This window comes from Onychostruthus taczanowskii, unplaced genomic scaffold (assembly GCF_017590055.1).
Source record: "Onychostruthus taczanowskii isolate IOZ18803 unplaced genomic scaffold, ASM1759005v1 scaffold67, whole genome shotgun sequence".
Taxonomy (NCBI): domain Eukaryota; kingdom Metazoa; phylum Chordata; class Aves; order Passeriformes; family Passeridae; genus Onychostruthus; species Onychostruthus taczanowskii.
In genome coordinates this window covers 725,345-744,041 of record NW_024504455.1, presented here as the reverse complement: position 1 = coordinate 744,041, position 18,697 = coordinate 725,345, and the positions used below count along the sequence as shown (strand labels likewise).

General features: G+C 48.0%; 1 protein-coding gene across 1 annotated transcript; it reads left to right on the top strand.

Moving 5' to 3' along the window:
- The first annotated feature begins 8,826 nt into the window (after window positions 1-8,826).
- On the top strand, window positions 8,827-16,732 carry ADAMTS1 (ADAM metallopeptidase with thrombospondin type 1 motif 1). Its single transcript, XM_041420853.1, is given in 10 exon segments — window positions 8,827-9,787; window positions 9,790-9,831; window positions 10,076-10,422; window positions 10,894-11,026; window positions 11,415-11,582; window positions 11,810-12,096; window positions 12,317-12,503; window positions 12,604-12,779; window positions 13,563-13,738; window positions 13,970-16,732. Coding segments are annotated over 10 exon segments (2,691 nt in total). The 5' UTR covers window positions 8,827-9,357; the 3' UTR covers window positions 14,715-16,732.
- Window positions 16,733-18,697: the final 1,965 nt, after the last annotated feature.

Sequence of the window (18,697 nt, the reverse complement as noted above, 5' to 3'; positions counted from 1 at the left end):
ATTTTTACAGCTCACCAAATGTCACATTGTCATGTTTACAAAAACATGAATGCTTTCATGTGGGCCTAGGAAAGTCATATTTACAGTGCAAAGTTTACCTGCTTACATAAAAGTCTCCCCAGTTTTCCTGTTGCTCTAACATAGAATTATCTAAAACTATTCCTACTTTTGCACACCAAATTACAGAATTAAGCTACAGAGCTATTTCTGAATATAATTAGCAAATTTTGTGTGTGTGGGTGCCTGTGAGCAGGACTAAAGGTTTTTTAGTGCCATCTTTTGGGTGGTCCTAATACTACAGAACAGCTTAATCAAAGCAATTATAGATTTGCCACCATTTCTGTGCCTAGGAAGCCACGTGTTACTTGTTTCTAGAGAGTCTGGGGATGACACAAACTCAATGGGAGCAGGAATTGCTGAGAGTATTTCCCTGCTGCACAAAGAACCACCCCCTCCAGCCCTTTCTTAGCACACAAATCCCCAAATCCCCAGCAGCAAAATATTTTCCTGTTTAGAAACACTGGGGTTTTTTCCAACTTTGGCCAATGTTCATGCTATTTTATAAGATAATTATCTGTGTATTCAGTCACACCCTATAGCACCACATTTCCTTCTCCTGCCTCTCAACATAAGACTGACAATAAACTCAATAACGTAATTGTTTCTCTTCTGTCTTTATTCAATATTCCTTGCTAGCCCTAAAAGTAGATCCATGTCAAAACCAGACAAAACCCAAGCATCCAAAACTCCAACTTAACACTTGCCCTGACAACACAGAATTAAAAGTACATATAAAATATTGCTCTCTGGTACCTGCTACATGACAATTACAAAATCTAGTCATAAACCAAAGGTTTTAATAGGCCTTTAAATAGGATTAGATTACAATGTCCCTTTGAAAAGGTTGGTGGTCAACTATTAGCACCTTAGGCAAGAAGAAATTGAGTGTACTGAAGTAGGTAATGCTTTCCTTTTGCTTTAATGGGATGAGAGGGCTTTCTACCCCCATTCCTGGACAAATGAGACACTTGCCACAGCAAAGCCTAATTTCACCTGCTGGGGAGAGCACAGGGCTTGGAGGTAGCTGGGCTTTGGTGCCCCTGAGGAGCACAAAATGCAGCTCAGCGTTTGTCCTGTGTTCCCTGCCCCAAGGCAGCACACACAGAGCCAAAGGAATTACTCATGTGTGGAGCAGCATTTATTTACAGCACTTGGCCCTGGAGTCTAGAACACCAGCTGATCCTTTTTGTGCTATCTGTGAGGGTTGAAACGACACACAGAGCAACATTTTGGACACAGCAGCCTCTCCAGCAAAATGCTGATGTCTGTAATTAAACTTATCTCTGTGTGGTAATGTTCCCCAGGCACTGCTTCCTGCTCCAAGTGCTTGTTGGAGGCTTTCTGGAAGTGTCAGAAGGCTTGCATTCCCCTACTCTTGGATAATCAAAACTGCTCGCAAATTTGTTTGGATGTTGAAACAAGCTCAGGCAGGGAGTTTATGCACGGGTGGTTTGCAGCATTTCAGGAACATGGGGCTGGAAGCTGCTTCCTTCACCAGTGCATCCTTTCCTCTGCTGGGGTAGGAGGTAGCCGCACGTAATTCAGCCCTGAAATTCATCAAATTCAATTTTACAGCTCTCTGTCTCCATCCCTCCTGCTGGAAAACACATCTACACATGTGCCCTCCCTCAAGCAAAAATCACGAGTTAATGTTGTCACTCCTTGCAGTTTCTGAGTGCCTGATGTCATAGCTGGAGTGTTTATAGCTTTTCAATTTGTTTCCGACACCATGTTTGAGTTTGGATCCTTTTGAGGAGGTAAAAAGAGAATATTTTTCTTGGAGAGCTCTGAAATCCAAATTGCAAAGCTGGCAGGGCCCTCTCAGTTAAATTTGGGTTCACTTTTCTGCCTTATTAGCAATTTCTTTGCACAACCTATTTTAGCTGTGTATTTACCATATAAAGCAAAGCCAGCTCAGCTGGCATCACTAGATTTATATAAATGTATGTTTTTATAAAGTGGAAAATTTTTACCTGTTTGCTAAAATACCTGATGATGTTTTGGTTTTAAAAAGTGTGCTCTATGTGACAGCTGTGCATATTTGCACTGGAGCTGGGATTTTTATACCACACTCAGTTCATAAATGGTATTGAGCAAGAGCTTCTGAGATTTTTAAATAATCAAGAAAGGAAAAGTGGGTGAGGGAAGCTTGGAAATTGTGCTGATCTACTCTGGGACTTTGGAGGTCTCAGGGAAGGGGTTTCCCTAGATGGCTTGGAAGACACATAACATACAAGCAGAATGGTTATTGGAAAAATTGGAATGTCAGCCTCAGAAGCCCAAGAAGTCTCCTCCAGTCCCTATCCCCCATTAAATCCCACACTTCATGGGGGCCAGCCCTGCTCCTGCCAGTGCACCCCTGATGGTGAGCCCAGCAGCAGCCACACGACCTCAACCACAGCTCCCTGAGCCCAAACCACCCAGATCAGCCACGCAGAGGACTCCGTGCCCTCTTCCCCAACTTGCATTTCCCAAGGGACATGCAGATGTGCAGCTGACGCAGCCAGAGCCAGCTGCAACGCAAAGAATTTGGGCTTGCCTCAGCTGTGCTCCCCATGGACCCCAACTGGGCACCAGACCAGGCCTTTTTCCCAGCAGGAGAGGGCAATGCCAGCAGGGAAGGGGACATGATGTCCACCTTCCAGCCATGTCCATCTTATGGTCACTAAGGAAGGCTGAGCTTGGCAGGCAATGAAATTAAGTATTCTGATAAAAAATATCCCCTGTGAAACAATGCTGCATCTTTCTGCCTGCACATCTAAATATATTTGGAATTAAAACTTATAATCCTCTGATTAAACTGAAGGTGGAAAACAACTAAGAGAGAATGAGTCAAAATACTGAGATTAGATAGAATAATAGTGGGAAAAGCTTTCCCCATGCCTATTTTACCCCTTTCCTCACTTTTTAGGGCTTTGCATAAGGGATTGCATATCAAAGCAAGAGGAGAAATTGAGTGATGCTGAACGGAAGTTACACAGTTTGTAAATTGACTTTTTGATGTTTGGTCTTATGCAGCAACAATGTTTCTTTCAGAAGACCTTAGAGGAACAAGAGTGAAAATACAGAGTTGGTTTGCCTTGGATTACTGCTGTCTGTTTATTTCCTGCTGTGTCCGTGGGATAAACTGACCTGGGGGATGGATGGGTGTTTTGTTTGAAAAGCCTCACTTCTTGCAGAAGACACTGCACATGCTTCCTCTCCATACCATTTGTAAACAGAGCATTTCAGCCAAGTTTTTATGAAGCTTTAGGGTTAGCACGATGCTGGGAGTTAAGCCTGACTATAAATATTCCCAGGAGTGGGGCCTGTGTGTCTGCTGAGTCCCCTTTGTTCCCGTTTGTGCCCCTGCACGGGGGCTGCTCCTGGGGTGGGAGGCATTAACAGTGGGATTTGCAGTTGTGCAAGAGAGGTTTTGTGCCACAGGGGCTCCCTGAGCTCAGCCAGGGAGACACAACCAGGCTTCTGCAGGGAACCGGGACACACAGAGAGGTCAAACCTTCCAAAAACAAAAACAGAAGGGAGGCTCTGACTGCCACTGCTCAGCTCTCCTCTGCTCACAGCACCCACCTGGGCAGCCAGAGCCTTCCTCACCTCACACACCTCCTTGGGGACGTGCCAGGGACAGCCAGGAAGGGGAAACATCAACTCAAACCCGATGGAAACAGCTTGATCTATTTTGTCAGCTCCTGGTGGCAGATTTTTTTTTGCAAATCAGTGTGAAAGAGGAGCTCTCCTGGGCTTAGCACAGCCCTCCATTCCCCATCCTCCTGCACCACTCGAGAGCAAGGCAGAGCAGTCAGGAATTAAGGGGGAAAAAATAAGGCAAGCAGGCAATATCCTGTCTTTGCTCCTCACCATCCCACTCTAATTGGCAGTAAATTAAATTAACTTTCCCCAAGGTAACTCTGCTTTGCTTATGACAGTAACTGGTAGTTGAGCTCCCTGCCTTTATCTCCATTCATGAGCTTTTCCATCTTGTTTTCATCCTCCTGTTCTGCTGAGGAGGAATGAGGGATCAGCTGACATCCAGCCCACCAGATACCCTGCAGTTCTTTTGTCTAAGATCAGTGTTACAACCTTTTATTTCTCTCATTTCATTGATAAAATGGAAATATTAAGCATACCAATGTGTCAGCCACATTATGTGATGATGTCTTGCCTCCAGTTCAGCTGACCTTGTGATTAAAACAGTGATGACACAGAGAAATTATATGGATTTATGAAAACATAAATCCAGGATCTAGGGAGACCTTTTTGGAGTTTGTTCCATGCCAAGACACCTAAACAAGTCTTACTGACTTACATGCCCTTCTACCTGACAGCAAACAAAGATTTCCCATTCACTTCATCCCCAACATTACAAGAGAAGCAAAACTCAATCTGAAATGAGAGCCTAACATTAGGAAATAAGGGGGATTGAAAGCAGAAAAAAACCCAAGAGGTAACCATCCCACGTCCTGTTCAAAATGTTTATAAAATTTGCCAAAAATCAAGAACCAATCAGCAACATCATGAGCACTGTTCTGAAAATTATGGCAGAGCTACAGGTTCTGCAAATGTCTAAGAACTGCATTGATGTAACAGAGGTATTTTGTCTTATTGCTAAAAAATGGCTAAATCCCTTTGTACCTCAGGTTTTTACCTGTTAAAGAAGGATAAGCTCTCGAGGGGAATTTAGGAGATACCCATTACTGGCAGTGAGTTGCTCTTTTGAGCCCCATTCCTACAAACCAAGAGGAAAGCCCATCCAAGCTTTTAGCACAGCATGGATTAGATGAGTCTAAGCATGTGCATAAATTGTTTGGAGAGTGGAAAGTGGTTAATCACTTTCCTTAAAGGTTTGTGCCCTTTGTTAAATACACTCACTGCCAATCAACTTTTGATTATCCAGCATAACAGGGAGGAAGGGTGGGGGAAGAAGGAATGAGCCAGGGTGAGGGAGCTGATGTTTAACTCCACTGAAAATGTTTGCTGCTAATGTTCAAATTTCTTGACACTTTTTGTAAGCTGTATCAGCATTATATGGAATGTGGTCAGAAAGAATGACCAGCACATCCAGGACAGTGTGGAAATCTTACTGGACAGTGGCTTTGGAATGAGTGTGGCATCACACACACAGAAATCTCAAGGGTAAAAAATTATTAATAGGTGCAGGGATGAGTTTTCATTAGGAGGAATTCCATGGGAGCTGTATCATGTCTTGCAGGGCTTGTGAAATCCTCTGTCCACAGCACAGGAGAAAGTGAGGGATCTGTTGAAATCCCAGTGTGATAAAAATATCAAAATGTCAGTGGAGCTCAGGGCACTATGAATGTGCTCCCTGCCATTTGCCAAGGGACTTTGGAGCCATTGTTAAAGCTGAATTTAACTTCTGAAACACATTTAAAGCAGACGTGCCATAAAGCAGCATTTTGCTTTGCCTGATTGCTTGTATTTGATCCCTGGCAGTTGTTTTGACCATGAAAATTCAGATTTAGGTCAGCTGTTCACAAGATATTTAGATGGTGGCGCAAATTCTTCTACTACCAGAAAGTGAGACACAAAGTCAGACCTCAACAGTCTTTTAAACCACTTATTGTGGATTTCTGCAGGGTATGGACAGGTCTGAATCCACATTCTCATGCAAAATATTTGACTCACGCAGCCAGAAGTGTCAGTCCAAGTTCCTGCTGAATCCCATTTCGATAAAAGTTTATAAAGGAAAGTAGAAAGAACTGGGAGCAGCTCATTTGAGTGCACAGGCCTGCACGGGCTGTTTAGCAATAAAATTTGGAGGCTGCCCAAATTTCTGCATCTATTTTTTTAAAGCAACTTGGATAATCAGTAATGTAAAAGCAGAAATTACAGAGAAAAACATCACCACATTAAATCCCATGATTCTCCTCCAAAATAAAAATGTGTACTTCTCATTAAAGTGATGATGGACACTGGTTTGCTTTTTCCCATTTCTGCTGAAAACAGGCAAAATTAGAGGTTTTCTCTCTTAACCTTCTTACCCTACTAAAAAACCCAATGGTTAATGACCTCAAAATGAACAATAAATGGAAATATATAAATTAATCACGCAAAACACAAAGACATCACAGAGAAACGATTGCCAGAAATACCCATGGAAGTGTTTTTCAGAGGACTTTTTCTACAGCATCAGGTCTTTTATCCCCTATTCAATGGGCCTAATGTGCCATCTGCTGTTTTAATTCTAATTTAATTTTAATTATAACAGTTTTTGAAAGAAGAAGCAATCATTCTGCAGCATTGAAACAAATAAGGCTGGGGCGGTTGGTTGTGTTGCCTCTTTTTTTTTTTAATATTGGAAGCAGCCATTATTGCAAACAGTAGTGAAGAAATTAAAGCTTCAGCATTGTTAATCCTGCTCAGAGACTGACAGCACTTGGGTCTGAGCCATAAAAACTGTTCTTGCCGAGCAAAAGACGACGATCTGACCCAAAATCGATGATGTGGTGGCGCTATCTGGTGGCTTACTTGGAATTACGCTGTCTTGTACTCCTGACAGGTCGTGCTTTCTTCCTCCAAGCAGTAGAAATTTCTTTAAATTAAAGACCGATTTTATGCCTTTTCTGGGTCTCTATCGACGTGAAATCCCGAGAAAGGTCAGTGTGTTTCTTTCTAAGTCTTGATTCACACAAACTGATCAGAGCTGGCACACATTTGGTACAATACAGATTAAAAATACATACACAGAGGTTTCAGTGCCCTGAATAATCCAGCTAAACTCACTCACAGGAAGCAATTTAAGAACTCACAAGATGATCCAGGTGGTGATCCAGGTGTGACAGGCAGCAAACCTGTTGTAAAAACTCCTTCCCAACGCGATTTGTGTTCAGGTAGGGCAACAGAACAGCTGAGTTCTCTGCCGAAACACTTCCCTGGATGTTACACAAAGGCCAGGAAAACTTCTGTCCTAATCAGGGCACTGTAAAGTTACTAAAGGCTTACTAAAATGTAAGCCTTTCCACCAGGAAAGCTGGGAGGCGAACCATGGAACTCTCCCATAACAATTTTTTATAGGCGAGTGCCACCTGGTGGAATATGGAAAAGACTTTTCAGCCTGAAAAAGCTGTTTTAAGGTGGTCAGGATCTTTTCAAATCAGAGAATTAACATAAAAAAACAGCAACAAAACCAAAGGTGCATCTGGCAGCTGGGTGGGCACACGTTTGGTGGCCTGGCTCTGGTCCCTGATGATCTATGAGTGACGCTGATTATGCTGACAGACATAATTTTCCTATTTTTAATTCATATATATTTGCAAGTCTCTATCCTGAACCAATGCAAGTTGAAAAACAAATGATGAAGATGCTTTCCTTTCAATTCCACGTTTCTATTTCCAGGCTTTTAAACTGGTAATTCCCTAAATTAGGTATCATGTGCAACACCAAATTAATTAACAGCGCGAATGAACGGTACCTTTGTTGTGTTCTGTCCTAGAAAAAGCACAGCACAGCTGGGCACACACAGATCTCAAAGGTAAGGGTAGGGATTGACACACATTTCCAACTCAAGTGAAAAATTAGCCCCAACTGAATGGATTTTTCTGCTGCTGATGTATTAATGGGCAGCAGTCGCAGCCTCTGGAAGTCAGTCCAGCATTTCCTGCTGTGTCCCAAAGAAAATCCCACATTTGAGGCCTACTTCTGATTTTGCTCATCATTCTGTGACAAGAGCACTTTGCTGAGCAAGTAGCTGAGAAATTGGGTTCATCTTCTCCTATGTTTCTCTGCACAGCTTCAAACAATGCACAATTCTAAGCTTGTAAGATTTACAGGACGCCATGGGAAATGGATGCATTGTCAGAACTTAGCAGGCAGTCAGACTGTGCTATTGACACACACATGTGGTTCCAAGTTTGTCTGACATGGTTTAAATTAGGAAGAAAAGCCTTAGGGTTATTAGATTTAGTGGCATAAATGGGATGTTCCATCCCAAGCAAACAGTGGATACATAAAATTTTAGAAAGATTTGCCCTATCCTGAGGTTCTGCTCCTTCTGTTTTCAGCCCCTGAGTTTCATACTTCTATTAAACAATGTGCTGACAGACACAGAAGCATCTTTGTTTAATTGGGAAGCCCAGGAGTTGTCACCAACAGGTACACACATTCTGTTTTTATTCACACATTTACTCGCCACTTCTCTGCCCTCCTCCTCCAAAAAGGCCTCCAGAAGCAGAAAGCTGGGGCCGTGCACATAAAGAATTAAGGGGATTAGCAGCACCACCATGCTTGGGTTATGGCTTCAAAGCAAAACATTAGCTGCACCTACGTAAACGCCTCTGTTTAAGCGACTGGAAAGCAACCATTTCTCAGAAGTACAGGTGCATGACCGACTGCAGCTATTAGGGCCGAGAAAGGGCAGGAATTGCTTGGGAAGGGGGGGATTAAAAATGAAAAAAAAAAAAAAATTAAAATTAAAAAAAAAAAAAGAAGGAGAATAGAAGGAAAAGCCACGAAGGCGAGCAGGGATGCGTCCCCTCCCTCCCCCGCCCCGCGGGGCTCGGCCAGCGGCAGGTGGACGCTCCGCAGCTCCGGGAGCGGGGGACGGACCCGCAGCGCATCCACGAGAGACCCAACCGGGCGCAAAGCACCCCCGGGGAAGTCAAGGGGCGCGGGCCAGCCCGCTGCGGCAGCCGGGGGCCGACCCCAGGCCGTGCCGGTGCCGTCCCGCCCCGTCGGGGGCGGCGGGAGGGCGGCGCGGCGGGGGCCGCCCGCGGGCGCGTTACGCACGCAGTGATCTCAGCGGCGCGGGCGCGGCGGCAGCGCCGGGCTGGGGGCGGCACGGCCGGACCCCATAAAGGGCGGCGGCGAGCCCCGCTCCCGCACTCACCCCGCACGGCGGAGGCGGACGGGCCCGCGGCGCTCCGCTCCGCAAAGGACCGGAGGCTCCTCGGAAGTGCAGGCGGGACCGTGCCGGGGCTGCCGGAGACTCGCCGGAGAGTCCTCCCCGCCCGCCGCCGCTGCTGCTGCTGCAGCCCGGGAAGGCTGAGGAGGAGGAGGAGGCGGGCAGGAGAAGCGGCAGCCGGAGCAGGACAGAAGAGAGAGGGACGGAGCGAGGGGCAGCGCTGCCCTCGCACAGCCGCGCTCCCCGGCATCGCCGCCGCGCCCCGGCCATGGGGAAGCCGACGCCGCCTCTGCAGTGACCGCGGGACGCGGCTCCCGCGCGGTCCTCCGCCGGCAGAAAAGACTCAGACACCCCCCAAAACCTGAAAGCAAAAACCCACATCTTCCATATCCATTCCTATATAAAGTGAAATAAAGAGAGGAGAAGGGCTGCGCCGAGCGATGAGGAGCGGGGGGCGGCTGCCGGCGCTGGCGCCGGTGCTGGCGGCGCTGCTGGGGCTGTGCAGCGCCGAGCGCAGGGCGCTGGTGCTGCCGCGGCGCCTGGGCGCGCCCGGCGCCCGAGAGCGCTTCCGCCTGGAGGCCTTCGGGGAGCGCCTGACGCTGGAGCTGGAGCCCGACAGCAGCTTCCTGGCCCCGGACTTCACCCTGCAGTACCTGGGCGGGCCGCCGCCGCCGCCCGAGGACGACCTCTCCCGCTGCTTCTACTCCGGCACCGTGAACCGGGAGCCCGGCTCGGCGGCCGCGCTCAGCCTGTGCGCGGGGCTGCGCGGCGCCTTCTCGCTGCGGGGCCGCCAGTACCTCATCCAGCCCGCGCCCGGCACCGCGCACCGCCACGGGCCGCACCTCCTGCGCCTCCGCGGCGCCCCGCGGGCCCGGGGGCCGGGGCGGAGGGGCCCGAGCCCGCCGAGCCCGCAGGTAGCGTGGGGGAGCCGCGCCGCCCGCCGCGGGGACGGGGAGGGCAAGGGCGGGGGTGTGGAGGGGATGCCCGGGCGCTGCTTGCCCCGCGTCCCACCCCGAGGTGCCCGCCTGCGTGCGGGGGTCGCACAAAGCAGGGGTGCGCATCTTGAGCGTCCGCGGGTTTGGGCTTCTGAACGGTGCTCTCTTGCTGTGCTCACCTGCGCTTTCCCTCCCTGTCTTTTTTTTTTTTTTTTTAACGCAGAAACGAGAAGCAGGAGGAAGAAGAGGTTCGTGTCCAGCCCCCGCTACGTGGAGACCATGCTGGTGGCCGACCAGTCCATGGCTGAGTTCCACGGCAGCGGGCTGAAGCACTACCTGCTGACCCTGCTCTCCGTGGCCGCCAAGCTGTACAAGCACCCCAGCATCCGCAACTCCATCAGCCTCGTGGTGGTGAAGATCATGGTCATCTACGAGGAGCGCAAGGGCCCGGACATCTCCTCCAACGCCGCCCTGACTCTGAGGAACTTCTGCAGCTGGCAGAAGCAGCACAACCCGCCCAGCGACCGGCACGCCGAGCACTACGACACGGCCATCCTCTTCACCAGGCAGGTGAGGGACAGCGAGTCACATCCAGCCCCACGCCCACTGCTCCCTGCCCCCTCTGCCAGGAGACCTCCGAAAAAGTGTCCAGAGACAGCCGTGTGTCGCCACAGCTGCAGAGAGGCAGGCTAAAAATTAGATGAGCTGCTTTTTGTTGTATTCTTTTTTTTTTTTTTTTTTTTTCTGTGTGCACCATGTCTGGTGAAGCTCACAGTTTGTGCACTGTCTTTGTAAACTCGCAGATTGTGCACTGTGTTCCTGCCCCATATATTTTTAGCAGATTTCAGATGGAAATTATGCATTTCATTTCTACGTGTAACCCTCGCCTATGTTCCAGAGACAGATTTTTGCCATCATACCCATTGAAGTGCTGAATATTTATGCTCTTTCCATAAGTAAAGGCAAACTGCCAGGGCTGGATGGCTCTTGCCAAGGTTAAGTCTCTGATCTGATTAATAATGAAACTGCCTTTTTTTACAGGACCTGTGCGGTGCCAAGACATGTGATACTCTTGGGATGGCTGATGTGGGAACAGTTTGTGATCTAAACCGCAGTTGCTCTATCATAGAAGACGATGGTTTGCAGGCTGCCTTCACAACAGCCCACGAATTAGGTACTTGAAACTTTGCAAAGGCATTCCCTGGGATTAATTGAAGCCAGCTTGATGCCGTAAAGCCCAGCCTGCACCTCCCCGGAGCAGTCGGGAGGAGGCAAAGCCCTGTCTTGGAGCAGGCTTGGACTCGGGAAAGCAAATCCGGCCTGCACAGCATTGTCTGCAAGAGCTGTGTGTGTGCCTGCAGAAAAAAAAAAAAAACCAACAAAACTTAAAAAGGGAGAGAAGATCCAGTGCCATCTGCTTGAAATCTGGGAGTGTTCAGCTTGGAGTTATTAATTACAGACCAGGCTATGCGCAGCTCTAGAGCAATATTTAAAATACTGTTGGTAGAGCGTAGCACAGACTTCCTAAAGTCACAGGCTTTGCTTTTCTCCTTTTCTCCAAGGCCACGTGTTTAACATGCCTCATGACGATGCAAAGCAGTGTGCTGGCATCAATGGAATGAGCCGGGATTTCCACATGATGGCATCCATGCTCTCCAACCTGGACCGCAGCCAGCCCTGGTCTCCATGCAGTGCCTACATGATTACAACATTTCTGGATAACGGTCATGGTAAGGTTATTAAGCTTTCCATTCATGCAGCGTTTCAGCCCTTGTGCTTTACTGCTTTGCTTTTTTTATTTATTTTTTTTTTCTTTGAGGGTGTTTCTGCTTCAGCGCAGACTTAACCTTTTGCATGCTGTCAGTGAATTTAGAAGAGCAAATGCAGTTCCTTTTTAAAACTGACCCCGCAGCATCATCTGACTTGTTTTTTTCCCTTTTCCTTTCAACTTTTCCAGGGGAGTGCTTGTTGGACAAGCCCCACAGGCCCATCCAGCTCCCTTCGGACCTGCCTGGCACGCTGTACGATGCCAACAGGCAGTGCCAGTTCACGTTTGGAGATGAGTCCAAGCACTGTCCCGACGCAGCCAGTACGTGCACGACGCTGTGGTGCACGGGCACCTCGGGAGGGCTGCTGGTGTGCCAAACCAAACACTTCCCCTGGGCAGACGGCACCAGCTGCGGGGAAGGGAAGTGGTGCATGAACGGCAAGTGTGTGAATAAGACTGAGAAGAAGCATTATGATGTAAGTAGTGAGAAAGAAATGGGCGCTTTTTTGGGTTTTGCAGAGCTGCAGCGGGAGGGATCTGCTAGGTGGGGTTGATTCGCTGCTAATGAACAAACCCAGGGCAGGGTTTTTAATGAGCTCGGTTGGGTAAAAATGAGCGTGATGATGGCTTTTGTGGTGTGGTTTTCTATGGATTTTCCTGTATTTAACCTGTGTCCTGCTTTTGTTGTCGTTCCAGACGCCAGTGCACGGGGGCTGGGGCTCCTGGGGGGCGTGGGGCGAGTGCTCCCGGAGCTGCGGCGGGGGAGTGCAGTATTCCTTCCGGGAATGCGACAACCCCGTCCCGAGGAACGGGGGCAAGTACTGCGAAGGGAAGAGGGTGCAGTACCGGTCCTGTAACATCGAGGACTGCCCCGACAACAACGGTAATTTTTCCCTATTTTTGACAGCCGGGGTTGGTGTGCTGGGGAGGAAGAGCACGGACGGAGATGATCTCATGGCCACCTGTCTTTTCTCTGCCTGCAGGCAAAACGTTCAGGGAGGAACAGTGTGAAAAGCACAACGAGTTTTCCAAGTCTGCCTTTGGAAGTGGACCTGCAGTGGAGTGGACACCCAAGTTTGCTGGTGTGTCTCCAAAGGACAGATGCAAGCTGGTTTGCAGAGCCAAAGGAACAGGATACTTCTTTGTTCTACAGCCAAAGGTATTTCAAAACTGCACCTCTTCCAGCTGATCATGAGGGGGATTTTTATTTTCTGTATGCGAAGAGTCAAGCAGTGTAGAAATACGAAATTAGCTTGTTCATATTTAAGCTGGATTATTCCTCCATGTACAGCAGGACCATTGCAAGCATGCTTTAAGTGTTTTGGCACAATCCTTCCACCTCCTCTACCCGCTCCACTGGTTTCCTTCCCTCTCCTTCCACCAATCTGATTGCATTGAGATAGGTTTGGAAAACTCTGAGGGATCTTTGCCAGAACATTGGTGCTTTCTCATACTGGTTACTAACATGCTGACAGCTTAAAATAAACACGAGGAAAAATGTTCATCTTGCATAGCTACTTGAATTCGCTGTCATCAGATGGTGAGAGCCAGGAACTACCAGGGTGATGACACAGAGGGTTTTTGTGGAACAGCACTCCTAGAAATAAAGGATGTGCTGAACAGCATTAAAAGCAATGCTGGCAGTGTGCTTTGAGGACAGGGCTGCCTTCTAGTGACACTAGAAAGCAATGGGGCTTCTTTTGTGTGAGATCAGTGAACAGTAGCTTTTTATGGGGAGGTATTAACGAAAAGTGAGATTGTTTTCTCCTCTTACCATGGCATCATTTTGGCAAGTGAGAAGACTGCCTGTGGGCTGCTCTGCTTTTTAGTTTCCAAAGCCCTGAAAACAGCAGGTGCTGCGGGCTTTCCACCCATCCATGTTTTGTGTCACGCAGTTTCAGAGCGCCATGCGCGTTCTAACCAGGCTCCTTGTGTCCCCAAGGTGGTGGATGGCACCCCGTGCAGCCCCGACTCCACGTCCGTGTGCGTGCAGGGGCAGTGCGTGAAGGCGGGCTGCGACCGCACCATCGGCTCCAACAAGAAGTTCGACAAGTGCGGCATCTGCGGGGGCAACGGCTCCACCTGCAAGAAGGTGTCTGGCACCCTCGTTAGAGCCAAGTGAGTGTGGGGCTGCTGCTCACCTTGTCCTTGTGGGGAGCAGCTCACCTTGTCCTTGTGGGTGGGTTCATCCATTAACGACAGGGCTGCTGCCTCACCTTGTCCTCGTGGGTGGGATTCGTCCATTGTCCAGCTAAACGCCTTGGCTTCAGACAAGGTTTAATCTTGGGCTGGGAGGCTTTTCCCCTTTCCCTGCGGAGGACTCAGTGTTTCTCTCTTCTCCCGGGGCAGACCTGGCTACCACGACGTGGTCACCATCCCGGCGGGGGCCACCAACATCGAGGTGAAGCAGCGGAACCACCGGGGCGCGAGGCACGACGGCAGCTTCCTGGCCATCAAAGCCGCCGACGGCACCTACGTCCTCAACGGCGACTACACGCTGTCCACGCTGGAGCAGGACATCACCTACAAGGGCAGCGTGCTGCGCTACAGCGGCTCCTCGGCCGCCCTGGAGCGCATCCGCAGCTTCAGCCCGCTGAAGGAGCCGCTGACCATCCAGGTGCTGACGGTGGGGGACCTGCCGCAGCCCAAGATCAAGTTCACCTACTTCGTCAAGAAGCCGGCGCAGCCCGGCGCGGACAAAGCGGCGGCGGGCAGGAAGAAAGAATCCTTCAACGCCATCAGGGAGATCATCTCCTCGGAGTGGGTGATCGAGGAGTGGGGCGAGTGCTCCAAGTCGTGCGGCTCGGGCTGGCAGCGGCGCGCCGTGGAGTGCCGGGACCCGCGGGGCCGGCCGGCCGCCGACTGCGCCCGCGAGCTGAAGCCCAGCAACCTGCGGCCCTGCGCCGACGTGCCCTGCCCGCAGTGGCAGCTGGGGGACTGGTCCCCCTGCTCCAAGACGTGTGGGAAAGGCTTCAAGAAGAGGTTGTTGAAATGTGTCTCTTCCGACGGCGGCGTGCTGCCCCAAGAAAGCTGTGAGCCCTCCAAGAAACCCAAGCACCTGATAGACTTCTGCAACGCCACGGACTGCAGCTAGATATAGGGCGGCTTGGGAGAAGCTAAAACCTTTGTTTATTATTATTATTATTTTATTTTATTTTTTTCCTTCAGACCAGTGCACTGAAAAACACAAAAGAGGGCTAGAGGCAGCACCTGTGTTTTCACGTGAAAAATTCACGGTGAAGATCCGTTGAGGTGGGACAGTGCAAACAGCTTGAATTGGCTTTGCATCCCAAAAATCCCCTGCCAGCTGAAAATTGGATAGGGTAGCAGACCCATGTCTTTAATTTCTCTTTAGCAGATAAAGCCCAAAGGCATCAGAATTGCCTTTTATAAAGTGTTTTATAAATTAAGCCAAATGCGAGCAGTGAGACACATTTCAGCAAGCATTTTGGGGTTCGGTTATTTCTCCCTTCTTTTGGATTTATCTTGTGGTACTGATCAAATCCCCACGTGTAGGAAGGGGAGGGAAAAAGATAGCTTAAAATAATTGGTCAGGGCTTACCTACCTCACAAAGGGCAAAAAACAAGATTGGAAAAGGAGCTTTAACTATGTCATTCATGGCTGCTATTGTTTCAGAGAATAGTTTTATATAAAAATAAAGCCATATTCTCTACCTGTCAAGAGTAATACCAAGAACAAATATCAACTCCACAAATCACTAGAATTTAATATTTCTTTTTAAAGTACCTTTATGTCATCCCAATGTGCCTGTCCATTTCTCTCAGCCACTCCAGTGCCATTGTGGTGACATGTGTAATCCAGAGGCTTGGAAAAGTGGAAATCTGAGTCTGAATAATTGCTCTTTGTGCCTTCTGCGTACCTTCCACTGGCTTTTCTGATTCCAGCTTGGTCCTGCCTTCCTGCCAAACAGATCCATGGAGCGTGTGAGCATTCCAGTCATGCTTTCACACTCAAACCTTTGGCCCTACCCCAGCCAATGGATATTATTTGAGTTAAAAAGGAAAAAAAAAAATAATCCCATTATGTATGGGAGTGGCCTCTGCTGGGTTTTAGAGCTCAGTCACTGATCAGGTGGGAAGGCAAAGCTGAGGGATAGCAGGTCCATCCACAGCGAAACGCCAGCATTCACATCTTTGAAGATTGTGCCAGTCCATAGACCATGAGAGAATATGGCTTTCCATATGTATATAGTAAAATATATTACTATAGATTTTATATACTTCATAAGTATTTTCTATTTCTCTCCCTTCTGGGAAGGGTTATAATTTGTAATAAATGCATATAATGAGCGTATTTATTTTTATACTTCTTGTCTAATGTGATCTTCTAAGTTATCGCTTTTTTAAAAGGACATATAACAAGGATAGAGTATTTATACAGTATAATATGTTACTAGAGGTAATAAATGAACCCTATAAATTTTGGAAATGGAGTGTCTTTATTTCACTGGACTAAAACCAGTCCGTGGAGCAGAAAGAGCTTGGAATGTGAAGAAAATACTAAGCAAAAGGCAACTAATTACCTGTGTTAGTGAAGAGGTTTGGAAAACTCTCCCCATAATGTCACACACCACCTTCAAAGAGGTAATTTTGTATTTTATTACTTAACCACTAACTCATCTATGCCAGAAAATGGAGTGCAACCATACTGATGCCACTGGCTGGAATAACAGCCTGGGGAGGGAGCAGCACTGTCAGTCGTGTTCAGAACCAACAAAATATGTACAAAAGCAGCAGTTTTGCCTCACTGGTGGGAAAGGAGCAGCCAAAAGCCAGAACCATTCATGAGCAGTCAGGGGTTTCCCTCACCAACTCCCGCAGAATTTCCCTCTCTAATTTTCTCCTGTTGCTGCTTTTCCAAGAAGCACTGTGTGAATGAGCTGTTCTAACATGTTTTATGATGTTAAAATGGATACTAGACATCAAGAGCTGATTTTTGCTCCCTCATACCTGATCTCATCACCACTGCACTCAAGAGAAAAATCTGTTGGGCTCCATCGGATTTTTGCCATGGAATTTGAGACATCAGTCATTTCTGGATACTTTTGGCTTTGTGTCATGTAAAAATCTATTAAAACTTCCTTTGCCAAAGTTTGGACTCTGTCTCTGCAGAAATAGTTCCTCTTTTATTCTATGGATAAAGTCCTGGCCCCTCTGAATTTCAGAATTCTCATCACATCACACTTCATTGGGCTTTGCTTTGAAGTGCAGAAATGCTGGGGAATATTTTATTCCTAACATTATTCAGGAGGCAGCCAATCCCTTTCTGGTTTATAAATAGTTCTTTATAAATACAAGAAATAACAATTTATTTGTATATATCGATATATATGTGCATATATATTTCATTCACCGTCTAGGTTAGAAAATAACTGGGAGTTTGAAGAGAAGAGTTATCCTGGAGCCTGCCAGGCTGATGAGATGGGAAATTGTGGTACCTGTGCTGGCTGAGCACTGTAAATGGTGTAACTAGAAAATGTGGAGTAGCTCATTTCCTCTGGCACGGTTAAAATAATCATGTGATTTGGTGCTTGAAATTGTCCTAGCAGTAAATGGGAAAGCCCCTTAAAACTCACTGAAAAATCAACATCTCCAAACACTGGAGAGGTTACAGGAAAAAGTGACACTTTTGCTTTTATCATTTTCACATCACAAGTGGGTCAGCAGATGCAAAGTGGTGTTATTTGGTGAATTTTTTAGGACAAATCGGGATATTTTAGGCAAAATATCTTCACCCACTATCTAAGGTAGGGAATGGAGAAGAAAATACAGAAGGAAAGACAGAAAAATTCAGAAAGGCATCATCAGAGAAAAAACCTGGGCTGCCAGAACCAGAGTTCTGGCTGGGCTGTGCTCATCAGCTCCCTGTGAAATTGCTCCCAGCTCATCCAGCTGGGAAGTCTCCTCAATCCCTGCAGGGGCAGACCTGCCTGCCGAGCACCCTTTGGAGCAGAGATCCTCCTGTGGGATGTGGCCACTGCCTGCTGAGCCCTCCGGGCAAAGGAGGTGTAATTAGGTGAAGTTTTATCCCTAGCAAAGGTCACCCAAACGCAGCCCAGGGATCCAGATCCCACGGACATGTCCGGGCTGCAACAGGAGTGCAAGAGAGCACTTGGCTGGAATATTTGCATTTTGCCCCGTTCTGCACAAGCAGAGCTCTGTGTTACAACATGTGGGGGCAGAGGGAGAGCAGCCCAGGAGATTGCACTGCTGGATGTCCCTTCCATGGTGATCTCTCCCGTGCACTGCTGGATGTCCCTTCCATGGTGATCTATCCCGTGCTTTCCAGGCAAAACAGCTCCAAACATTCCCTCCTGCCCCATAACACCCCTCAGAACACAAAACATGGACAGAAGTGTTATAGATGAGTAATGAGAAGATTGTCTATCACAATTAAAGGAATGAGTATTGTGTGGATATTAAAATAAGCTTTATTGGTGTATACTTATGTTATTGTGGGGAGATTGCACTGCTGGATGTCCCTTCCATGGTGATCTATCCTGTGCTTTCTGAACAAAACAGCTCCAAACATTCCCTCCTGCCCCATATCCCCCCTCAGAACACAAAACATGGACAGAAGTGTTATAGATGAGTAATGAGAAGATTGTCTATCACAATTAAAGGAATGAGTATTGTGGGGATACTAAAATAAGCTTTATTGGTGTATAGTTATTGTGGGGAGATTGCACTGCTGGATGTCCCTTCCATGGTGATCTATCCTGTGCTTTCTGAACAAAACAGCTCCAAACATTCCCTCCTGCCCACATTCCCAGAACACAAAACAGGGGCAGAAGGGAAGTCAAAACACGGTTATCAGGTTCACAGTGGTGCTTGCAGCGGGGTGTTTTAACAAACGTGGGTGTCCCAAAGCCTGGGCCAGCAGAGGGATTGCTGTGGAGATGAGAGCAGCAGTGTTTTGGACTCACAGATGGGTTTTACAGCCCGCAGCAAGCAAGAGGGACTTGGGCAAAAGGGATTTCAGCTTGGGCAAGGGAAGTGCAGTTTCCTGCAGCCCCTCTGCCTGGAAGCTGTGCTTGACAGCATCCGTGGGATAAA